General features: G+C 38.0%; 1 protein-coding gene across 1 annotated transcript in view; it reads right to left on the reverse strand.

Moving 5' to 3' along the window:
* Naaladl2 (N-acetylated alpha-linked acidic dipeptidase like 2) overlaps positions 1-14938 on the reverse strand; it is an 865055-nt gene that overhangs the window by 241402 nt on the left and 608715 nt on the right. The window contains exon 10 of the mRNA XM_059265279.1: positions 5025-5171. Coding sequence (XP_059121262.1) covers positions 5025-5171 — 147 coding nt within the window. The remainder of the gene's footprint in view (positions 1-5024; positions 5172-14938) is intronic.

Raw genomic sequence — 14938 nt, forward strand, 5'->3', positions numbered from 1 at the left:
CTATGTTGATTGAGAGCTTTGCTGGGTATAATAGTCTGGGTTGGCATCCATGGTCTCTTAGTGGCTGCATAATGTCTGTCCAGGCTTTCAGAGTCTCCATTGAGAAGTCAGTGTTATTCTGATGGGTCTGTCTTTATATGTTACTTGACCTTTTTCCTTTGCAACTCTTAATATTTTTTCTTTATTCTGTATGTTTAGCAGCTTGATTATTATGTAGCAAGGGGACTTTTGGAGGTGGGGTCCAGTCTATTTGGTGTTCTGTAAGCTTCTTATATCTTCATAGGTATTTCTTTCTTTAGGTTGGGAACGTTTTCTTCTATGATTTTGTTGAATATATTCTCTGTGCCTTTGAGCTGGTATTCTACTCCTTCTTCTATCCCTATTATTCTTAAGTTTAGTCTTTTCATGGTGTCTCAGATTTCCTGGATGCTTTGTGTTATGATTTTGTTGGCTTTAATGTTTTCTTTGACTGATGAATCTATTTCCTCTATCTTATCTTCCATGCCAGAGATTCTCTCTTCCATCTCTTGCATTCTGTCAGTTATGCTTGCATCTGTAGTTCCTGTTCATTTACTCAGATTTTCCATTTCCAGCATTCCCTCAGTTTGTTTTTCAAACTCAGTTTCTTTATTGCCTCTATTTCAGTTTTCAAGTCTTGAACGGTTTCCTTCACATGTTTAATTGCTTTTTCTTGGCTTTCCTTAAGGGATTTATTGATTTCTTCCAATTTTTTTGTCTTTCCCTTGATTTCTTTAAGGGAATTTTTAATTTCCTCTTTAAAGACCTCTATTATCTTCTTAAAATCATTTTTAAGGTCAATTACTTCTGCTTATTTTGTGTTGGGATTTTCAGGTCTTGCTGATATAGAACCACAAGGTTCTGGTGGTGTCATATTGGTCTTAATGTTGGTGACTGTATTTTTGCAATGGCTTCTACCCATCTCTTCCTCGAATTGGTGCAAAAAGTGTCTGTGCCTGATAGAGCCTCTTTAGGTCCAATGGACACTCTTGTTCCAATGGGAGCTCTTGGTACAATTGGAGCTCTTGGTCCAATCAGAACTGGCAGAGTCTGTGTCTCAGGGAGCTGCTGTGATCTCAGAGGATCTTTCACATGATTTAATTGTTGTAGCTAAATGTAAAGAGGTCCCATGTACCCAGGGTTTTGCTTTTCACCAGTTCAGTTAAGTATAGTCAACTTTGGTCCAAAAATACTAAGTGGGGACTTTCAGAAATAAACAATAAATTTTGAGTTGCATGCTGATCTTTGTAGCATGAGGAAATCCAACACTTATTGTGTTCCATCCTGCTCAAAATGTGAATCTTTCTTACCCAGTGGATCCATATTTTCCATGCAACCTTCCTAGTATTGATTTAGTCACCAGGTGTTAGATTGCCTGCCCTGTTAGTGCAGTACATGTTTTCATGTAATCCTTTTGTATTTAATAATAATCCCCAAATGGCAAGAGTAACAATTACAGCATTTTAAAAAATGGTACATTGTTATAATTATTCTCATTTATTGGTCAGCATTGTTGGTTTTTACCTGTGTTTGGTTAAGAACTTATTTTTATTTTAGATGTATTCATCTTTTTCCTCACATATTTAGAGGTAGTACAGTCTGTAGAAACAAGGAAGGTCCAGAGCAGTTAATGGTGGTGGAAATATATGTTAAGAGATTCCTTACATGGCAGCAGGAGAGGAAGCAAAAAAAAGAAGATAGAGACAGCTACAAGTCCCAGCCCACACCTACTATGCCAATCAAATCAGGCCTTCTAAGGATGATACAACTTCCATATTAGTGTCACAAGCTGAGGACCAACTCGGGAAAGCATGAGCCTGTGGGGGAAATTCCAAATTCAAATGATAATAGTGGATGATACTATTGGTGTCAATTTTTTTTACTTAGATATAGTTAAAGTATCAGAAGCACAGATGCACAAGGAACCTTAGAAGTGACAGATCTACAGAAAGAGGGTCTTTGATTCCCAGCCCTCTGGTACACTTCTCTAAAGAAAACATGTAAAAATTGAATTTTGAAAGCCAGGCAAATTTGCAACAAGGCTCTAATTTCCTTGACTACTAATGGGCGTAGTAAAATATTTTAATATCCTACATGAAGCTTTGCAATATTTAAAATTCCTCTTAATAGCTGTGTACAAATATTTATGATAGGTTAACACAGAAAGTAAAGGTTAATATCTGTTCTTTAGAGAGTTCATACAAAATTATCACATCATAAGCAACCCTATTTTGCAAGGGACAAATCTATTTTTAAAACCTCCCCACTAAATCAATATAAGCAAGGTCATTTGTCATTAAAGCATGGGGGACTCGCTACTAATTACTTTTGTAGAAACAAATATAATAAGAAATGATTTGGAAGACAAGAGTTAGGCATTCTAAGTACAGTTTGAAACACTGTTGCATTCTTCAGAGTAAGGCCATTCTATAGGAGACAGATTGGCCTCAGGAGTGTCCCAGTGATAATGGCATCCCCTGGAGGCTTCATTGTACCTCATTTCCAGTCTGCTTCCTCTCATCTGCTTCCCCACATTCTCCAACTGATTACCTCAGCCCACCTCTGTGAACCTTAACAATGAACAGCTCTTACCTCACACACTGATGTATGCTTCCAAGTTATCTGGAAATGCTCCACTAATCTCTGGACCCTATATCCTGACAAGAAATTGTGCTAATCACTACGGTTGGTGGTTGGTAGTTGATGGGGTCTTAGCATGAGCATAGTGTTAACTAAGCCCTACTCACACACAATATCATTTAATCTGTGTGCTCCAGAGTGAACCAAAGCAGTTCATCCTAAAAATAAATCCAAGAGACTTTAAATAATTTGTCTAGTAAGAATTTACTCAAGCCCCACAGTTATGCTAGAATACTTGTGGCTGAAAACTTAACCAAAATAAATTACATGCACAAGACAGAAGCTATCATCCAACCTGAGAGTAAGATAAAAGCCTGGTGTGCTAGGACTGGGGGATGATGAGAGAAATTCAAAGGTATTGTGCAGGAAAATTTCAAAGTTATTTCTTAATATATCTATCTTTTTCACATTATTTTCATTTGGGAATTTCCTACCATGAACCCTGAGCTCACTTACTCCCCAGTCCTCCCAGGCTTGCCCCCACAACCCTTGTGACCTGACACCTCGGAAAAGAAAAGAAGAAGCAGCACCAGCAGAAGAAAGAGGAAGAGGAGAAGGAAAAGAAGAGAAAGAGGAGGAAGAGAAAGAAGGAGAATGAGAAGAGGAGAAAGAAAGAGGAGGAGGAGAAGGAGGAGGAGGAGGAGGAGAAAAATCTAATTTGTGTTGCCCATATACTTACTGGTGCATGTCCAAACTCCCAATGGCAAACCCTGTAAGGAAACTTGAATCGTTTAGCAACCACACCCCTTCCAGAAGCCATCAACTGTGGACAGCTACACTTCAGCATCCTTATCACACTTTTTAAGAGTTCTCTTCAGTGACTTTCTAAGCTATTGTTTGTTTTGGCAGGCGAGGTAGGGGCTGTCACAGATGCCTTCTATGTCCCTTTTTCTCAACTGTGAGTTTGCAGTCATCAATACCATGGCAAACGTAGCTTCTTGTCCATTACAATCAGTAGGAGCACAGATCATGGACTTATACATGGTATCTGGAGATAGCTGAATGTGCCAAAGACTTCAGCATGGTCTCTGGTAGCAGTACAGACATCAAACGGCCCTCTGAGGCTGCACAAGCCATGGATACCATCATAGCCCTCAATGGCAGCACAGATCAAGGTCATCAACACGGCTTCAGGTGGCAGCACAGGTGATTATTTATTAATGTGCATAGATTGAGTTTATGTGAAAGAACTAACATATCTACAAGTATCCATTTTTTAAAATATGGTGAATGAAGGCAGAAAGATGACTAGCAGATGAAAGCATTTGCCTCATAATCATGAGGAGCTTGCTCATTCCCTGATTCCACTTTGAAAGGAGTGAACCTACTCTTGAAATTTCTTCTTACATTCTACATGCCTGCTGTAACAAGTACACCCTCCATATTCATGCAAACAACAACAATAATAATAATTTTAAAATGTGTTTAAAGATGGTGGATGAAAATCTTAACAAGTAAATCTGAAGCATTACTCTACATTACCAAAGAGTTAATCTCCCCACAGTAGGATTCTCCTGGAGTCTGTTGTCTCCATGAGTTTAAGTGGATAATGATCAATATCTCCAGAGAAACTAGAGTGTGGAACAGAGAGAGAGCTGTGTTTACATAGGACACTAAACACTGCCGAGCCTATTAGAACTTAGGAACTGCATAGCTGGAGGTGTGTCTATGCAAACATAACTGAAATACTCTTTCTGGACATATCTACATATGGTCCATAAGGACCATATTATACTTTACTCTGTTTTGTAATCAATATGTTCTCAATGTAATAATTTCCTAAATCAGGGTGCACCAGAACCTCTCACAGACACATGAACAATGTGTGCAAGAAAGTTTAGATTCTGAAAAACAGGGAAGAACTCAGGTCCCATAAGGATAGAGAAACGAGGTTAATGAAGATGAATCATGCTTTCATGTTATTCTTTGGGGGAAGTATTTTCAGGTATACAAACTATTGACAATCCTGGAGGGTTAATCCACAAGACTCAGATTAACACAGAGCACATGAAATGTATTTTCCCTTGGGCAGAGAAGAGAATCTTCTGCACAGTCTATGTGTTTCTTGGAACACTGAAGACTACACTTGTTTTGATGTTAATCCAACAACTGGTGTTTCTTGTTGTGAACTTCTCTGTGAAAATATGAGTGACAGTGTAAATCTTTCTAAATTGAATTGAACACTCTTTAAAGTTCATGCTTTCAAATACATTTCAAAGCCTCTGAACAACAAGATTATTTCATAGTAAAGCCCTTTTCTATAGTGACCTATTTGGTATGGAAGATAGATACAAAACTATGTTAAAATCAAATCTGCACATCTGCTACATTGTATGTGAGTACTTTACATGTTTAGAAACAATTACCTCTAATGCTTTGATGTCCTCATAGGCAAACTGCACAGTTGGAACTCCAAGATGGTTGATGAAATAATCAGCATCACCTTGTATCTGTACAGAGCTGACATTGGTTCCTGGGCACTGAGCTTTTCTAGTACAGTTGAATTTATTCTTCTGAAAAACACAATTTACATATTGTTAACATTCACACATTCTTCCCAGATCTAAGTCAATGTCACTCAAAATGTATTCCAAGGATCAGAGAATCAATCTATGTTAATGAGCTTCATGTTTAAAAGTTAGCATGATTGGGCTTCACTAAGTTCCCTTTAGTGGGACCATTTGGAAGTAGAGGCAGGAATCTGTTCTCCAGTTCTTGCATACAATTCTGAAGCTCACAGTAGTAGAATAGCCTTAAGACAGATGAAGGTGACTCCTATCCCTTGCACTGAGTAGTGCGCACACACACACACACACATACACACACACACACACAGAGAGAGAGAGAGAGAGAGAGAGAGAGAGAGAGAGAGAGAATGTTAAAGCATTGTTGAAATCATTGGTAATGTTCATAATACAATTTTTAACTTTGTATTGTCAGCCCTCCTGACATTCATTTTCAATGTAAATAATCAATAATCTTGTGGATTGAATCATTTGACTCCTTAATTAGTAGGTATTGAACTCTTTCTCTCTTCTTCCTGAAATGCTTTAAGTAAAATGTCTATGAGTCAAACAGCCAGCTGGATTAGCCGTATGCCAGCACCAGTCATGCTGAAATCTCCAAGGATCCCTCCAGAGAACTATACAAAAGATGGAAGTTGATTGTCCTAGCTCTCCAAAATACAGCCTCAGCAAGTGTGTTAGAGACAGTCTATAGCAGACTTTTAATCACAAGCTTCAAAGAATCATTTCCACCTTGACCAGAGTCAGAATAGTTTCCTGGTGTAAAGATAACTCTGACTGGTAATAAGATGAGAGACAGTGATTAGTTCAAAATACAAGCCTTAGTGACTATGATTGTTGTAATTGGCACAATACTTAGGGTTGGTCCAAACTAAATGACCAAATGATTGTGATTAGTCCAAACACTCCCATTTACAATCATCTTAGCAGGATGCTAAGGCTCCCTGAGTGAATTGTCTGGGAGACACTCTCCTGAGCTGTGTCTCTACTAAGTTGCTTAGGTCCATTAGTTTCTCTACAGTAGTCTTTTCTTGACTACTTTTAGTAAGATGAGCTGAGATTCTGAAGAAAAATGCATAAGAAACCATATCGGGTAATAGTGAGGTGGTGGGAAAGCTTATCACAGTGCCTGCTAGCAAGCTGAAATGCCATTTGTCTCAGACAGGCTGATGCAGGCATGCTCACCACAGACCTGATCCCATGGGCTCAAACACTGCCTGGCACCTTTTGGACCTAGTGACATTGTGGTGCAAGGCTCCAGAATAGCCCAGCTCATACTGTACCATGTTTCCAAGCATCAGGCTCTGGCTTCAAACTCAGTATATCAGCAAACTATTATTGGACTCCTGCAGATCAGGCTGGAGATGCCATCTGGCCACCAGAATTCTGCCCACAACAAATGCCTATGCCTGAGTAGTACTGACTACACCCTTTATCCAGTATTTCAGGGCCTACCAGGTCCTACCCCTGAGGATGAGACCCTCAGCACTGACCCAGTATGCTCTGGAAATCTCTTGGTGTGCCTTGCCTGTAAGTTTACTTCTCTAGCTCTTTATAGGCTTTTATCAGTTCACTTCCATGATTTCCCCCTTTTCAGCTTTCCTTTTTTTCTTCCTTCCCACCCTTGCTTCTCTAAGTGTGTTCAGGTACCATGTTGTGGAATATTTATTTAACTATGCAAAGATGTGTTACATTTATTTAACTATGTGAAGATGTGTTGCATTGGTTTATGTCACGGAATATTTGTTTAATTACATAAAGGTATGTTACTGTTTTACCTTGCCTGCCTAAGGCACCTGATTGGTTTAATGAAAGGCTGAACAGCCAATAATGAGGTAGAAGGTATAGCTGGAACTTCCAGGCAGGGAGAATAAGTAGGTGGATGGAATTAGGCTCAAGAGGAAAGAAAGGGAGACAAGCGGGAGATGCCAGGGGCCAGCCAGCAAGACACGGAGAAGCAGGAAAGTAGGACATACAGAATGAAACAAAGGTTAAAAGGCAAAACATAGATGAAGAGAAACAGATTAAATTAAGTTAAAAGAGCTAGTGGGACAAGCCTAAGCTAAGGCTGAGCATTCATAATTAATAAAAAGCCTCTGTGTCTTTATTTGGGAGCTAGTCAGTGCCCAAAGAAAATTCTAACTACAGTATCATGTTTCCAAGCATCAGGCTCTGGTTTCTTGATTCCTTTTACAATTTAGTAGCAGCTAAAGAGAAAACTTGGGTTACCTGTTCTAGGGCTGAATATGCAATGTAGGGTAGAAGTATTATTCTTTTACAGAATAAGTCAGTGTACATGGTAGTAGCTAGTTGCTACTAGGAGATGGATCCTTATAATTGAGTTATCTTGTCATCTAAGAACAAGGAAGATCTACTTATCAGGGAGCCTGAGTTTAACCTACAACAGATTAATGGTGAGAAACAACCCTGGGAAGCAGCGGTGGACAGCAGATGGCCAAATACAAACAAACTAAAAGAACAGTCTTCAGGAAGCTCTGTTATAGCAGACCAGCATAAAACTAGACCTTCTGGGGTAGTAGCAGATTATATCAGTGCAACATAATACTTGAATTTGATAGCGGTGAACCTGAGGTCAGAAAGTGGCTCAATTTCTGGAATCACCTATTGGTTATTCAGTGTTGTAGAGTCCAAGAATTCTGAAGTGCATCCCTACAGATAAATGATTAATACTTGGGGAATCTTGAACAGACAAAGGCAGATCCTACATTTGTAGCGATGTTAGTGCTATAGTTAGTTCCTGGACTTCGCTTGCACTTGGAGAGATTCCCTAGGTAAGTCATTAGACACCTCCAGAAGCCATAGAGTCTCAGAGGGTGAACGAACCTGCCTAGTTTACAGAAGGCCAAACTCAGTATGTCAAATGGAGTTCCTGTCACTCAATGAAAGAGAACCAACTAAACTGAAGACACTATTTGTGCACATCAGACATATATAAAATCCAGGGTTAACACAAGCATGAGGCACAAGAATCCAAGAGTTCACAGGGTACCCTGATCCTCACACATTCACATCACTACAGTCTTTACATTTTAAGAGCCCCAAAAGTTGCTCAAATATTTCTGTCTTTTTTCCTTTTCTCTTCTATCTTCTCCTTATAGTTCTACTTTGTCCTTTTAACTGTAGTTTTAGAAGTATTTTCACTTTATGATGTTTTAAAAATGTACTTTCCTTCATACTTTTACTGAATTTTATTTAATTACTTTTTCAGTATTTGATCATCTTTATTAGTTTAATCTCATCATTTTCAATATTCATGTTTTTTATTTATATTCTAGCATGCATCATTTTTATCTAAATTTTCTCATAACTGGAAAATCTTTGTGTTATTTACTTTCTTTATCTTAGATTGTTTTCTAATATCTGCTCTTTCCTGTTCCCCTCCATAACATTATTCTCCAATCCTCTTATTTTTCCTTTAATTTATGTAACATTTCTTCTCCGTTTTCACTTTCTCTTCTGCCTTCATCTTATTTTTCACTATTCCTACATTTACTTGAAACAATTTTATATACATATATAATGTACAGGTAAATAATAATTTCATAGCTTAATCCTTATATGTCTTATTATTTTCTATTTTCTGACATTAAAGATTAATTAGTGGACATTAATCCATTTGACTTTAAGTGTATCTGGATTTTATGTTTTGGCATTGTGGCTATTATGGTAGTTGGTTTTCTTTCCTCTGAGTGGCACAGGAGACAAAGCCCTCAACAGTAGGCTGCTCCACAAGATGATCTCCCCATTAAATCAGAATAGATACCGAAACCAACATATGTTCAATCTTAACACAGAAAGAAAAGAAACATAGAAACACGAAGTGGCATGACTGCTCCCAAAGTCATTAACTCCTCAACTTCTGACCTCGAAGGTGATGTAGCAGGTAAAATGATTGGTGAAGATTTTTTTTTTTTTTTTTTTTTTGGTTTTTTGAGACAGGGTCTCTCTGTGTAGCTTTGTGCCTTTTCCTGGATCTTGCTCTGTAGACCAGGCTGGCCTCTAACTCACAAAAATCCACCTGCCTCTGCCTCCCGAGTGCTGGGATTAAAGGCGTGTGCCACCACCGCCTGGCTGATTGGTGAAGATTTTAACAGTGCACTTGTAAAAGCGATCAAAGACCTCAAGGAGGGCACAAACTTAGGATGTGGAGAAGAATATGAGCAACACAGAGGAAAATCTTGGTAAAGTGTGTGAATAAATGAATAATATACATAAAATGTCAACATCGTGTAAGAAAAATTCAACATGGAAACTGGAATTTGAAGAGAAAAAGAACTGTTCGAAATTGAAAAAAATTATTCAAAGAATCAAATATAAATCATGTTGGAAAGTATGGCCAAATCACCCTTGAACAAATAGAAGAAAGATAAAATATGTAGAAAAATTTTGAGAACATAAGACATTCAAATATTAATAAAGAAAACAAATGGAGAGTGGCTAGGACTGTATTCCAGTAGAGAGATTTCCTAATATGAGTGAATCCCTGGATTTATCCCCTGTACCACATAAGGTTAGTATAGTGGCACATGCCTGTAATCCCAGCGTTTAGGTGGTGGAGAAAGGATAATCAGAAATCAAGGCTGTCCTGGGGCTGTGTAGAAAGTTTGAGGGCAGCCTAGTCTACATAGGCACCTGCATCAAAGATAGATAGATAGATAGATAGATAGATAGATAGATAGATAGATAGATAGATAGAAAGAAAACATAGCTAAATGGGATATATCATCATGATACCAAAAATTCATGGTATAATATCAGAAGCTAAGGTAAAAACTAATGGCATACAGAGTCCACTCAATGAAATAATTACTTGAAATTTTTCAAATCTAGAGAAAAGAATGGATATCTAAACACAAGACACATTTAGAATCTCATCTAGACATGACCACTTTTCTATGGCATATTACAGACAAATGTCAAAAATACAAAACAAGTAACACCATTAAAAGATGTAAGGAAAAACACCAACTTACCTATTAAAGGAAACATGTCAGAAAAACATGGATTTCTTTGCAAGTAATCTTAAAAACCAAGAAAGTATGAATGAAATTCTGTAAGTAAATAAATACCAACGCAGATTGCTAAATCCAGATGAGTTGTCTTTTAAATTCAACACAAAAAATAATATCCCAAAACAAAAACTAAGACAGTACTTGACTACCAAGCTGATACAGAAGAAAAAGTGGTAGTGCCAATCATAAGTGTACAGGAAAGAAAGCATTTCACAGAGTAACAGGTAAACAAAGATGAGCTGGGAAATGATTCATCAGGTCTAACACAGTAAACCAGTCACAACCAATATTAACAGTGGGGAAAGAAAAGCATTAACCCAACCTATTAGAAAAGCAACTATCTAAATTTTAGGGATTATTAAATATCTCTTAACTATTAGTTTTCATGTAAATAACCTAAAGGGGCCAATAAATAAATAAGGTTTTACTGAATGGAATAAAACCAAAATATAATTATATATTGTCTATGGTCCAGAGAGAGAGAGAGAGAGAGAGAGAGAGATTCAGTAGTGGGGACCCCCAGAGACTGATAGTTAAATGATAGAAAATGATATATTAAGTAAATAAAAGCTAAAAATGAGCTGGCAAAGCTATTCTTATGCTACATAGCTAAAAAATAGTCATAAGTAAAACAAGTGTACACAACTAGAGTGAAAAATTGATCAAGAAGTTCTAACAAGGCCTTTGAGATGGCTCAGCAGGTAAAGGAACTTATTGTGAAGCCTGGTGACAGAGGGAGCAGAGATGCTGCAAGCTGCAGGAACATGTCATGGGATTCAGCTACTATCACAAAAGTTGCTACTTGGAAAAGTCAAGGACTTCTCCAAAGGTCAAGCCATGGCTTAAGAAGTCTTGGTGATATTTTAGATTTTGTATATATATTAACTGGTTCCTACAATGATTTTCTTGTAATGCTATTCATGCTTCTAAGATCTCCTAACAGTGTCTTTATCTAAATACCTATCAAGCATCTAAGGCCAAGGGTAGAGAGGGACGACAGGACACAGACACAACACATGACACCTGTCTTCTAGGTTAGACTCCAAATTTCCCACTCAACCACTTCTAGGAATGTAGATTGAGCACATAAATTCCCTTCTTGACTAACCAATCATTATCACTCATTTGGGTTGTAAAAGAAAGCCTGAGGGCCACTGCCTGAGGAAAATCCTTACCTCCCTTTATGACCCCATAAGAATTCCAGCCTGGTGACCTTGCTCTGCCAGAGGATCACTATGGCTTGGGTTTATAACTGAACACTTCAGAGACTGAGGGGAATTGAGGTATAAGGACACCAAAGAGAGGACATTGAGGATTTTGGCTGGAGAGGACTTTTGACTAGAGAACTGGAGGTCAGGATGGAAGATGAGGAAGAGCCAGATGTAAAAGTACTAGATGGGTAAGAACAAGATAAGAATGACCTAGATGAGGCAGAACTAAGATGAGAGAATTAAGATAGAACTTAGAGGGGCAACAGATAAAGGTAGAAACAAATCAGGCAAGAAAGGAACTAGGCTTGAGTACAGAACTGTAGCTGTGTAGATAGGATTTTATCCCAGAGAAATAAAGTAGACAGACAAAGAGCTTGGTGTACTTAGATTCATTTCCCAAAATAAATCTTGCTGTTTGTAGTTTCTCTTCTGAGCCCCTGGAAAGTATATTATTAAAACTGGTCCTTTTAGTAATATACAAGAGAGAGAACTGATTTCTGTAAGTTGTGCTATGAAATCCATGCATGAACCATGGCATGTAAACACCCACACACATAAACACACATGCACACACACAAATAAATGTAAATGCTTCTTCAGAAGATCTAATAATTTTACATATGTATGAATGGTATGTTGAGGTTTCCAAATTCATAAGACAAATATGAATAATATAAAAGGGAAGATAGTTCTATTAGAACAAATATGGATAATCAATGTCCCCCTTGAAGAACCAAAGCACCCCCATTTCAAGCAAGCCCCTCACCCCAGCTTGAAACAGGCCTGAGTTTCAAGATTCTCAGACCTGCTAACATAGGTCCCGGGACAAAGTCAGGATGTTTGAAGAGTTATCTGGTAGCGACTGATTAACCATAGAATGCCCCAATGCTAGAGATGGTCAAAGTACAAAGTCAAGATGTTTGAAGGACTATCTGGTAGCAATTGATTAACCATAGAATGCCCCAGTGCCAGAGGTAATCTATAAAGTTTGACAAACAACCAGTTAAAACTACAAAGAAAGATAACACAGAAATTCTGGAAAGCTCCTAAAACTTGAGCCAATCAGAATTGTACCCGTACTAGTACGCCTAAATGATGTAACCTTATGGTTTTTGCCTTTAAAAACTGAGCTTGCAGAGGGGTGGGCACCTCCTCCAGCCTCTACTGTGTTGGATGGCTTGACAAGGTCCCTGCCGCAGCTTGAACTGCTTCAATAAACCTTGCTTTTGCATTTTGGTGAGTTTGTGTCTCTGGTGGTCGCTTTGGGGGTCTCTCGCCCAGGGCACAACACCCCTCATACCTTTAAATAGTTCATTCAAACTAAAAATCAACAACAAAACCTGAAGCATTAAACTATACCATAGATTCAATGGCTACAATGAATTTTTATGGAATATAGCACCCAACAGGCTTCTAATACATGTCTTCTCAGCAGCCCAGGGAAACTTCTCGAAAACAGACCACAGTCTTTCCACAAGCAAGGTTTAATAGACTATGTTTATGAAAATCAGAAATGACAGAAGGGTCTTAGAACCGATTCCAGGGAAATGCAGGGGATCATTTAGGATACTTTGAAAACTTATATTCAAAGATACTGAAATATCTGAATAAAACTAATTTATTCAAAGACACCTATGATCTGCAGAAGTTGGGTTAAGAAGACCATCTTCAAAATCCACAGGAAAGAATGAGAGTAAAGTAGTAACAGCCCCTCCCCTGAGACACAAACAAAAAGCCAAAGACTGGACAACCTTCAAAAGGCACTTAATACTGCCAGGAGGCAGTGGCACAGGCCTTTAATCCTGGCACTTGGAATGCAAAGCCAGGCGGATCTTTGTGAGTTCAAGGCCAGCCTGGTCTACAGAGTGAGAAACAAACAGGCACCAAAAAAAAAACCACTTAATATCAATATTCCTCCAGTCATTCTACAAAATAGGAAGAGAAGGCACATTGCCAGACTACTAAGCTTTTTTGACCTGATAGCAAAGCCTGATAAACACACACAAAAGCAAATGTCAAAAAGTATCACAAGCCAATTACATAGCATGAACAAGTTGTTTTCACCCGAGTTGCAGGGCTAATTTAACATGTATAAATCAATAAATGTAAAACAACACATACATGGATTTAAGAATAGAAATCACATGAAGATTTTAGCAGACACAGGAAAGTCCCTTGACAAAATTCAGTAGCTCAACCTCAGAAGTAAAGCTGTATTCAGTATACTCACCACTAAAAGTAGGACACTGCCTGTGCAACCATCCATGCTTCTTTGCTGGGATGTGACTTTTAAAATGCTTTTAAATATGATCAATTAAAAGATTGATGAAACATAATTGATTAAACATAATTGCTTAAAATCAATTAAAGGACAATTAATCAAAGGACAATCAATTAAAATCAATTATAGATGTGTTAGCACACATCTATAATCCCAACTCTCCTGGGTAACTTGCTGGGTAGCAATGAATTATTCCAAGTTTTTAACTGTAGTGCTAGATATTTCAAACACTTGATGTTTTACTACTAATAGGATTTTCTCAGGAGTTAACAGGAAAATCTGCAACAAAAATAGAATCTATTCAAATGGAAAGTCAACATGTGTGTCTATAAGCACAGCCCAATTGTAGCTTAAGTTTATGTACAAATAACTTGGCTGATGAAGCTCTTTTGAGGTAGAAAGACAAGAATGTTGTACCACAATATGTCTTCAGTAGTGACCTCTTTCTCTTTACAAATCTAATCTCCTGAAATGGGAGGCGAAACTCTTACTCCTGACCACATTCCTGGTACTATTAGCCCCCTAAAGGTTTTATATCAACCTGGGACTCTTGAAGCATGATGTCAAATATTCTCAAAGACATACTCCAAACTAACAAAAGTAACAGATCATGTAATACAAATTAACTCCTGGTCGGGCGGTGGTGGCGCACGCCTTTAATCCCAGCACTCGGGAGGCAGAGATCTTTGTGAGTTCGAAGCCAGTCTGGTATACAGAGCGAGATCCAGGAAAAGGTGCAAAGCTACACAGAGAAACCCTGTCTCAAAAAAACAAAAACAAACAACAAAAAAAAATTAACTCCTTTATATCATGCTAAAATTCCTGAATATTTTTAGTGATCCAAATACTAAAAATTTTCTTTAAGATGATTTGCTTATCCATAATGGATTATTTTTCCTAGTTGAACCTGAGATATTCACCAGTGCCTGACCACTGGTCTTCACACTCAGGCTGCTTTACTCTTTCAATTTTAGCATATGTGGCAGACTTTTTTAAATGTGTGATGCCAGGGTTATTGTACTATTACTTGGTGTTTGTTTTTGCTAAATGCCTAATTAATGAAATATCTGCCATTATTTAAGGAGTTTGGATCCCTGCTGGTAGCACCATATATGCCTTTTCAAGACAGCATCTGACCCTACACAGAACCAGTAAAAATGCAACTGGGCTTAAATTTTATTTTACTTATTTTACTCTCAAACTCCATCCCAAGTCTCAGTTATGCACCTT

The sequence above is a fragment of the Peromyscus eremicus genome, chromosome 6 (assembly GCF_949786415.1).
Source record: "Peromyscus eremicus chromosome 6, PerEre_H2_v1, whole genome shotgun sequence".
NCBI classification, from domain to species: Eukaryota; Metazoa; Chordata; class Mammalia; order Rodentia; family Cricetidae; genus Peromyscus; species Peromyscus eremicus.